This window comes from Mercenaria mercenaria, chromosome 3 (genome assembly GCF_021730395.1).
Source record: "Mercenaria mercenaria strain notata chromosome 3, MADL_Memer_1, whole genome shotgun sequence".
Lineage (NCBI taxonomy): Eukaryota > Metazoa > Mollusca > Bivalvia > Venerida > Veneridae > Mercenaria > Mercenaria mercenaria.
Genome location: NC_069363.1, coordinates 75504902 through 75516162, shown reverse-complemented (window position 1 = coordinate 75516162; position 11261 = coordinate 75504902). Strand labels below are relative to the sequence as shown.

At 35.1% G+C, this 11261-nt stretch overlaps 2 protein-coding genes across 2 annotated transcripts; both read right to left on the bottom strand.

Moving 5' to 3' along the window:
- Nucleotides 1–1339: 1339 nt before the first annotated feature.
- On the bottom strand, nt 1340–3290 carry LOC128555717 (uncharacterized). Its single transcript, XM_053538954.1, has 2 exons — nt 3218–3290; nt 1340–2816 (listed from the first exon to the last, which is right to left on the bottom strand). The coding sequence occupies exons 1-2, from the start codon at nt 3276–3278 to the stop codon at nt 1726–1728; spliced, it is 1152 nt and encodes a 383-aa protein (XP_053394929.1). The 5' UTR covers nt 3279–3290; the 3' UTR covers nt 1340–1725.
- Nucleotides 3291–4202: 912 nt separating this feature from the next.
- LOC123523427 (chorion-specific transcription factor GCMa-like) lies at nt 4203–6409 on the bottom strand. The gene is made up of 3 exons (XM_053539767.1): nt 6305–6409; nt 4801–5050; nt 4203–4432 (listed from the first exon to the last, which is right to left on the bottom strand). The coding sequence occupies exons 1-3, from the start codon at nt 6407–6409 to the stop codon at nt 4203–4205; spliced, it is 585 nt and encodes a 194-aa protein (XP_053395742.1).
- Between the last annotated feature and the right edge of the window lie 4852 nt (nt 6410–11261).

Sequence of the window (11261 nt, the reverse complement as noted above, 5' to 3'; positions counted from 1 at the left end):
GGAAGGTCAGTGGTTCTACCTAGGTGCCCGCCCGTGATGAGACAATGTTTCACGGAGGAGCACCTGGGGTCTTCCTCCACCATCAAAGCTGGAATGCCGCCGTAGGACCTATAATTGTATTGGTGCGACGTTAAACTAAACAAAAAAAATAAATCTTAAATGAATTTTCAGCTAAAAGGATGAACAAAAGACATTTACTTTACTTTACCGAAATTTAGTAGGCGACAGGAAACCTCTTGAACCAAATTTAGTATTCATTATAAAACATGTCGATGAATAAAAGATGACAAAATATTTCTTGTACAAGTTTTATCTTGATTCAACACGTATCCCAGATAAATTAAATTCGGAATGAAGATTCACAAAAGATATGCAGTCACATATACATTCTTCTACATCGAAATTTCCGTAGGCAACAGGAAAAAATTGAACACAGGTCCGTATTTGTATCGATGATGAAACATGTCAATGAATAAAAAGTAACAAACAATTTGTTTTTACAAGCATAAATCTGATCCACTAAATATTCACACACACGTTGATAAAATGATACCAACAATATCTATATATTACGGTTTGTTTAGTTTCTCGTTAAAACTTAAAAGGCAAAGGTATGCTATATCGTTTCTGTCACATGCGTAGTGGATTTTTACTTTTATGCTTTGGAAAAGTACGACATTTTTAAAATGGCAAAAAATGTCGTTTTTTTTTTCACTTGGGTTTAAATGTTGAGAATCATACGCACTTTCTTTAAATATTTGTTTTAAAAATCACGAAGCAATACATACACAATTTCTTACATTTATTTTCGACAAAACGTTTTGGCGAATCCCGCCAGTAAATATTGGAATCAACACACATGGTAATTGACATATAGATTACCTGGTGTATATTAAACACACATTTGTAGTACCATATTACGATATAACCAGCTAGATTAATTAAAAACAATCTTGATGTATACAGACTATTGCTGTATGATGAATATAATCATATGCAAAACTGTCGAAGACAGAACAAACAACATGACACATTGCTAGTACATCAGTATCGTACGAGGGTTGATAAAAAAGCTCAAAACAAACAACTTGACACATTGCTAATACATCAGTATCGTACGAGGGTTGATACAAAATGTCAAGTGAGCCATAAAGTTGTGTATAATGAAAAGAAAACAACAAAAATTCCTACCCAAGTACCTTAATCTGTTTGCAATACTCTTTGAAAATATCATAAAAGTTTATTGCTTACTTATTGAGATATCGACATGCACAGAAATGCACCTGTCAATATTTTGCCCGCCCGGGGGAGCGGCGGGCATACACGGGACTTTAGACAGAAGACCATTCCCGACAGGCGGGAATTTGACAAACATTTAATGTACCAACCAGGCTCTAGGGTGGGATTTAGACAAAAAAGGTTGTCCCTAGGGTGGGGATTTAGACAACAAAATTTTTGAAATGTCAAATTCCCCCGGGTCGGCCCGCCGCCCCCCTGGGCGGGCAAAATATTGACAGGTGCAAAAGCATGGCAACGAAGATTGCCAAACGTAACTGACCTCAATCCTAGATATAATCTTTATCCATGTAATCATAGTTGAATTACCATACATTTAGATCTGATTTCTATAACCATGGATGAAGTTACATTACTTCTGGTATCAACGGGGAAATAATGCATTTAGGGAGATGTAAATATCAGTATTCAGACTAGCAGCCTGACAATTTATTTATATCTTAAAGTGATATTTATGCTATGATTACAGTATTGAGATTGTGACTGGGCTTGTTGATGGGAAAGTCTTTGGTCATAATCATAACTACATGCCTGACTAGGAGTCTCTGGTGCCATGCACTGTGAATATAGAGGAAAATACCCTGAATTCCCCGAAAATGCCTCCGTGGTTGATTGTATCGGCTCCGTGTTACAATTGCGAAAAGTGTTTTCCATTGTTCGAGGAGATGAACCAGGTAATATTTCTTGACAAGATCTAGGTCTTGAATCCAATGTTTGAGTCGTCTTTAGCTCTGCAAGGTTACTAGACACTGGTGCAGTTGAAACCGGGTTTGCCGGAACAGTTTGTGGCTGGGTAGCATTTAAACCTCCGTCGTTAAATCTCTGCACTAATGAAGAATATATATCAGTTTCAAACGGGCTACTAAGTAAATCAAGGCTTTCGTCAAAAAGTCCATCTGTGTGTTCATTTCGTGTGTGCACTGACTGGTTAGGAACGAGAGTATTGCGCGTACAATCAGGTAATGTGACTGTGTTCTCTGATTTAATCCTTTTCACGGAAGAACTGAACATATCATGTTCAGGTTTATCATATAAATTGCATGATTCCATAGCTGATCTATAACGTTTTGAAGGTAAAAATAGTTGAGCTTGAGCAGAATGTTCAAGACGCTCACAGCTTCGTCGGCTGAAATTAGCATTAAAGTTTGTTTCCCTGAATCCAGGACCAGAAGACGGATAAATGTCTGATTGTCGTGCCTCAAAACATGAGCTCTGACTGGGTACCATTGGAAAATTTGACATTTGGGAAACATTAGGAACAAATGGCGGTGGAAGATTAGTTTGAATGTCATGTGGAAATAGTCCATAGTTATTTGTATGACTTAAATGTTTGTTTGTGTCTATTTCTATCGACAGTGATTGCATGCCAGACCCTGAAGGGATTTCGCAGAAAGCGGGTCCGTAGAAGTTGAGCTTTTTGGCGGGAAACGGTGGTGAGTTTGCTACCTTTGGACTTCCTTGAAAATTCCATCTTGAACAGGTACACTCGAATGGTGGACATGAACACATGTTGTCCTTTTCTAGAAATACACATAATTATATAACATTACAAACAAAATGAAAATACATTTTATATCAGGTACTTTGTATTACAGTTTATTTCAAAAATAAAAACATAAGTAGTAATCAGATAAAAGTCAACCTAAATGTGTTTCTTTTGCTGGCGCAAAAATGTGTACAGATAACCATTATGCAGTTTTATGACTAATCTAAAAACTAATAAAGCAGTATACTTTTTATTTATAAAAATATGTCCTTGCAAAAACCACATTTTTATTTTCATAAATTTTAGCAATATTACAAATAAGGACGATAAATATCTTTGGGTTTTAATTTATTTTCTTCATTTGAAGTTTTGATAAAACATCGTTTACGTTAATGGAAATATGATACAAAGAAAAACAACCACGGGGGCACTAACCTGGTGTAAGCAGATGTCTCATTGGTGATAGCCCAGTTCCCTCCCTTTGTTTGCGGAACATTTTACCTCCATTACAGTCCTGTAATATTGTAAAAGAACATGAACACAATGTCACGTAAGATATTAATATCTTTTTTATTGAAGTTCGTAACTGTATTGTTAAGATATAAACAAATGCCTTTAAAATGCGTCTGAGATAAACAATTACTGCTTCCTATGTAACGACTCCACCACACGAAGGAGAAGAATTCTATAAGACATGTCTTCCATTCTTAGCCTTTCCTGTGTTGCAGTGATCAACGTATGACATAATTTATGTGTTAGTGTTTGTACTTTATTTTTTGGGAATAAATATGTTTAAACTAACGATTCCACCAGATTAAAGTCATTTAACTGTAACAATTCCACGGAGTGAAATGTAACCGTTTATAATAACGTAACTTTAATTATGAAGAGGTCTTTTTATTGTATCATTTAAAGTCTAACTTGTCTTAAAGATTTTGTTTTTGAAGTTTTTTTTTTTGTAATAGGCCTTTATACAATCATTAAGATGACCAACAAACGACATTAATAATAAAAACTCTCGAACCATGCATTATTTTAAAATAGACAGCCCAGCCTTGTTGAAATATTTTAAGTATTTATGTATAACATATTAATTTATTATATAAATTATATAAATTAAATATATATAAATATTATATAAATGAAATGCTAAGTCATTCTTTGCTAATGGATTATCAGCATGCATGTTTTTGGAAAAGTCTCAACCTCAATTACCCCGACCTTCACCCATCCCCGACTCCCCAAGATACATTACGATGTCTTCTAAGTACGTTTATACAAACAACAGCATGATCAAATTTGAATCATTTTTTCCATCCCTTCATAAGGAAAACCACTGATAGCGCCTACTTAGAAGATATCTATATTCCAGTCATAGTATGTAAAAACACATTCACTTCCTTTATCCAATTTCATATGATTAAAATGGGCTTACATCCCCAAGCCTTTGACTGCGAAGTGATCTTTGATGTCTTCGTGCTTCTGCCGATGCCTTCAGTTCAGGTTTTGGGTGATCATGGACACCTTTAGCCTGGAAGTAAATAGCACCGCGGTAATGGCGCCAGAAGTGTGTCACCGGATAGCCGCTGTGGCCCCTGCATGGTAAAAGATCTAGAACACCGGAACAGGTTGGATTTGGGCACATTTTTCCTGTAAGACAAGTGGGAATACAGATTCTACATAACACCTTAACAAAGAAGACTGTGCTGCAAGCTTTATGGGTAAATCATATTCTTTAGATAGTTAGCTTGTTTTGTTTGAAGAAAAGAAGAAAATGCCGTTTGATAATTATGGAAATTCAATCCCAATATGTTTTGCGTTTGATATCTTGACGCATGAAAAAGGTCTAGGCAATTATTGCAAATCAGATTATTTCTATTAGATTAGATTGGAAACTGTTGTGATTAGTAAACTCAAAATCAAGACATGTGGATGTTTCTTACATTGAACCGAGATGATCTAGAATTGTAGGAGACGTCGTATTGAAATAGTAATAGTCAAATGGTCAAGTTCCTTACCGATTTGTTTTCTTCTTGCCTTGTCACAGATCGCAGGTCTAAGATGTATTTTCTCCCCTTCGGCTCCGCAGCAATCATGGCTGCACACTAGAACACCCAGACATGACTTTTTCAGTATCATGGCATTATGATTATTCGTATTACGCATTGCCCATCCGCTCACATGGCGTCTGGCGTCTTCGGTATCGTGACTGTAGACATGACGGCAGTTACCGTCAGGCCATTCTTGAAATTCTTCCAACTTTTCGAGCTAGAAACAATAGTAATGTGATAAAAATAATCTCAGAAATGTATACTAAATAATATTTAAATGGCTTAAATGAATCAGTATATCATGAATTACAATAGATTGGATAATTTCTGCGTCACTTTTATTTATGTATTTAATATTTTTAGTTCAATTTCACGCTTAGTATATTTTTATACTATTTAAATGAATGTGAAATTGAAGAGAAATTTAAATTAGTGTACCACATTCACGAGAGTTTTCCGCGGTTATTCTTCACGAATGTTTTGATTCACTTTTCGTTCTTATATCGAAATTTACAGAAACACTCGCAAAAATTGCACAGCATAGACTACAGTTGCGATCGATTAAATTTTACCAAATCAATCATTCTACAATATGATGTTTTCAGAATTCTACCTCTGCACAAAGTGGAAACGACACGTAATACTGAATGGTATACACGTGCATTTTGATATTAATCGGATTTTTATACAAGAAAATCGTCATTTATTTTAGTGACGGATGAAAGCGTTCTTGCTATACAAGTATGACATATACACAAATGTACAATAATGTAATATCTACTCATAATCTTTTTTTATATTTACCTTATTGTTAATGGTTTCATCATATATAAATGGAAGGTATTCACTTTATATTCATCACATACGACGAGCATTGAGATAAACTATAATCAATGTTCCAAAACTTCTAGGTGTCAAATTCTGTGTTAGTGTTGTACATGGATACCTTATGATTATTGAATTAATATTTACCATAAGAAGGACATTGACACTGGTGTCCCAGTGATTTTCAGGGTCAATGTCAGTGTTGCACATGAATACCTTATAATTATTGAATTAATATTTACCATAAGAAGGACATTGTCATTGATGTTCCAGTGATTTTCAGGGTCAATGTCTGTGTTACTGTTGTACATGAATACCTTATAATTATTGAATTAATATTTACCATAGGATGGCCATTGTCATTGATGTCCCAGTTATTTTCAGGGTCAATGTCTGTGTTACTGTTGTACATGAATACCTTATAACTATTGAATTAATATTTGCCATAGGAAGGACATTGTCATTGATGTCCCAGTGATTTTCAGGGTCAATGTCTGTGTTAGTGTTGTACATGAATACCTTATAACTACTGAATTAATATTTACCATAGGAAGGACATTGTCATTGATGTCCCAGTGATTTTCAGGGTCAATATCTGTGTTACTGTTGTACATGAATGCCTTATAATTATTGAATTAATATTTACCATAGGAAGGACATTGTCATTGATGTCCCAGTGATTTTCAGGGTCAATGTCAGCTTTGCTGCTATGCATGGACGGTATATATGTTGTCTCTTCTGTCAGTGTCATTCTGCTGAAAAATATAGACATTTCTTGCAAATTATTATTTACAGTGTCAAGTGTTTGAACCAAAATGCAAGAGTATATTCATTACTGAAAGAAAGAAAATCAAGCTCATATAACAAATACAAATATATGCTATTTTTTTAACAATCTGAATCACAGTCCAAAATAAAAGCTCTTGGGAGTGCCCCCCCCCCCCCCCCCCCCCCCCCCCCAGCATGCAACCGGACAAAAAATGCATTCTTTGTAAAATGATAATACAATTGTAATATAGTAAATGGAAATTAAAAAAAAGAGATACTACAATGTATGGAACTATATCTGATATCATTATAATGTTAATGTCAACAAAACTACGTGAATACTTTGAGGGGATATGTTAAACTGTTTTATTTAGCATATTGAAAATGTTGAATCATTGGAAAAAAATCACCATGTCATATAATGCAGCTTGAAACAAATCATTCTAACTGTCTTACAACAAAATAATCTAATTTTTAGTATCAGCACTATTTGTTAAGTAAGATATTCCCCTGTTTGTAAAATCTGTTGTAAATATGTATCTTAAAATAAAGTTTTTTCATGTATTAATTGTAGTTTACAAATTCAATAATACCACAGTCGCACATACGGCGCAAATAGCTACGTCTAGCTACGGATAGAAACGTAGTAACCCGTATCGATCCGTACCTGAGCCGTACGGATTGGTACGAACTGATACGGACTACTACTTTTAGGTACGTCTCAGGTACGTATCAATACGGATAGATACGGATTACTACGTTTTTATCCGTGGCTAGACGTAGCTTTCCGCGCCGTATGTGTGACTGGGGTATAAGTTATTATAACAATTTCTCGCAAAGTAAAAGAGAAAATTTATAGTGTGCTATTTGAAATAGCACTGCCAAACGCTTATTCGTATTGTATAATTTTACATAGCACTGCAATTGTAGTTAATTTTATTTTTGTTATTCTTATGTTGCGTTTGGTCAAAGAATCGGTCAGAGATATGTTATTTACTGCAGATAATTTGTGTTGATATTTAATTAATTCAAACAAATAGTATTTTGACCACGTGGCATCTGTGTTTCACTGAAAAAGAAAAAAAAATCTGCTAAAGTCTCATTTATCACCGGCTTAGATACAAATTATGTATTCTTTGATAATAAAGTGAATATTAAAAATATTGTTCTCTAACACGCTAATTGACATAAAGCCTATTGAGTGTCTCAATTTAACCACTAATGCGCAGTGAGGTGGTAAATTATCTTGCGGGTCATTAGGCTACTAAAAAGGGCGCGGATAAATACCAAAACTGGTGCATCTGTTTTCATTTCTTTTTCATCCGATTCTCAAATTTATTCGATAGTTCAAAATTTAATAAAATACAAACAATCTGTTTCACATTTTACAAATTTCATATCAAACAAATCATGATGACATTTGCTCCACCTTTAGCCCGCTGTATCTATTCATGGCATGTCTTGGCGCTTGTTAGATGGGAGAATTAAATTGTGTGCAAATCGTAGATACGTGGGTTTAGATTACATGTTACCGTTATTTGCTCAAGACCCCTCACAGTGTAAATCTTGCCCCTAAAATCCACTAGAGTGCGGGCTCATCAAAAGTTGCATTGATAAATTGTGTAATTATGCTTTAATGAACAGATGTGTGTTGACGTAAACACTTTTATTGATAATATATCTTTTTAAAGTTCAAATATTTTAACTTTTTGCCAAATTTGAGCAAAATTTAAACAAGTTCAATGATTCAACGACGATAATGTTACTGTTATTTTCAACGCTATTTAAACCCCACTTTGGTTTTATGACGAAATAGAAATTCAGATTTTATATAAATGTCTTTTCTCTGATTACATTGCAGTTACTTTTAACTTTGATAAAGTAACATTTAAAAAAGAAAATAGTTCAAAACATATGACCATTTTCTCACGGCATATTTTATTTTTGACTTCTCACGAAAATCAAGTAATACAGAGAATCACTTTAACTATTTAACATATGAGCCGTGTCATGAGAAAAAAAAACATAGTGGGTTTGCGACTAGCATGGATCCAGACCAGCCTGCACATCCCCGCAGTCTGGTCAGGATCCATGCTGTTCGCTAACAGTTTCTCTAATTCCAATAGGCTTTGAAAGCGAACAGCATGGAACATGACCAGACTGCGGGGATGCGCATGCTGGTCTTGAGCCATCCTAGTCGCAAAGCCAGTATGTTGGATTTCTCATGGCACGGCTCATATTTTAGTAACCTACACTACGCTTATACATACAGCCAACTAACAGATATCAAATAAGTTCTTTTTGTAGCCATATTGCGATCACTTTAACATTTTAACAGGATGACACTTTGAACATTGAAAAAAGTTGGTTTAACAGGTCTTATAATTGAATCTAGGCCGATATGCTGAAAACAATACCATTTTCAGTAATCACCCAACAGTCCATATAGTTGCGATCTGAACTCTAACCTGGACCGCTACCACTGTGGCCTAACCTGATCAACACTGTACATCTCTTAGAGTTATGTAAAGTCAGTCGGTTAAATATATAAACCATGTGGAGGTCAATGTGAGTGCAAATGTTTATCACAGTGCTACATCGTTTGCGTCTTCATGACTTCTGCCTATATTCTGTTTGAACTCTCTACTTTTTTGTCCTTGGAGAGAGACATAATTCACATTCACACCTTTTTTCCCAGTCACCGAATCAAAAGTTCTGATCACGTATATTAATTTAGAGACACTGAGGCATTCTGAATTTCCTCAATTGGTGCAGCTCTTATTTTATTAGTTCCAATCCTGAGTTATTTGATTGGCTATTTGGGATAAAATTGACAAAGGAAATTAAATATTAACAGCGGTGATTTATGGGAAATGCTGCTAACTTTTAGTATAATTGCTGTAGAGTGGTAATACTTGTTACTCTGTTCCGTTACAATTCAACGTAATTGCGTTTTCTTTCTTTTTGTTTCTGCAAATTTTGTTGGTCGATGAATAAGGGAATTGTTGTAAATATTAGATAATGAGCCGTGCCATGAGAAAACCAACATAGTGGGTATGCGACCAGCATGGATCCAGACCAGCCTGCGCATCCGCGCAGTCTGGTCAGGCTCCATGCTGTTCGCTTTTAAAGCCTATTGGAATTGGAGAAACTATTAGCGAACAGCATGGATCCTGACCAGACTGCGCGGATGCGCAGGCTGGTCTGGATCCATGCTGGTCGCATACCCACTATGTTGGTTTTCTCATGGCACGGCTCATAATACTATTAAATTTAGATAAGATTGCATTGGTGCATTTGCAACAAATACAACTAGGTATCTTAATTCATGTACGTTAGAACAGAATAAAAGTATATGTAGTATGTACGGGCTATCTAAGGTAGACCTTCAAATGGTTTGTTTAAGTTATGATGACTAATAACGGAATTTGCTATTTTTGCCTGGTAGCTTCCCATACTTAAAAAGATTCCTCTTATATTTATATTGTTAAAAGGAAGTTACCGCGATATGGCTAAAATTTTGAATACGAGTTTTGTTTTAATTTCTTCCAGCCCGTCCGTCTTGACGGTAAGTTTTACGACATGTCTTTTTTAAAACAATGAAAACGCCCTACACTTTCCTTTCGAGTACCATGAAGTGTAACCGTAATACGCTTAAAAGGCTCTTTCTAAATGAAAGAGTTTTGCCACCGATGATATGCTGCGGTATATTTACTAAAGTGTGTGAAAAGCAATCTAGTTCTAAATCATGTTACACCTGTGTAAACTACATGAAACACGTTTGTTGAAAAAAACTGTCTGAGTCAAAACTGAGATTTCGGTCAACCATGGGCATAATTGTTATTGTTTTCATCAATTTAGCACAATAGTTTCTTTTACTTTACGACTGTCTATATGTGCTATTTCCTTAAATTGAATGTCAGTACTGTTAACAACAAGGCCATATGCTCAGATCTACCATTCTTGGTTCTGTTGAACAGTAGCTTATCAAACAGGTCGCCAACAACTTACCGTTTGTATCCTCATTGCATTAGGCTTAATCTCCCTGGTGAAACGATTTTTGTTCGATCTCGACGAAATTACTAACTCTTGATATATAAATGTTATGACATATTATAAAAACCTATTGAGAAGTTGTGTAATATGGTAAGTGATTTGTGAATATAGACTCTTCTTACAACACTACCCGCCATTTCAAAAAGGAGAGTAGATTCTTCTTAAAAACAGGCTGACTGCATGAGGCTTAGTTTGGATAATTTGCAATTTTCACGCATATTTTATTCCTGTTAACTTTAACTGAGAGGTATTCAACAGTCTCAAGTGTTTCCATAAACAAATACGAAAGACAATGGTTTCCGGAAACGCATTGCACGTGTTGCTTGGTGCATGCGCAGTCGTATCAACGTCAATTAAAGTGGACGTTGGTGAGACATAATTCACTGCGGTTAACTTGACCAAAATAAACAATTGGACACAGCGTGCCAGATACATCGCCGTAAACGAACATCTTGACTTTTGGCAAGTATTTTGATCGACACATGTACTTTTAAAATCGATATCCTTGATGAAATAATTGCGGCCACTGTTTTGATCAAATATCTTAAACAAAATCAAACAAGTAATTAAAGCATCTTTATACAAGAAATGATCATCGAACTACGCGTTTTCAAAATTAGTTTTATATTAACTTCTAATTAATTTATGCAGCATGGAGGTACCGATTATTGTTTGTATTATTCCCATATTTTTTCAAACTTCTAATCAGCGCAATTAGGTAATTATTACCAATGCCAAATCAGAACCTTGTATTTTTGTAGAGATAAATGATCATCCCA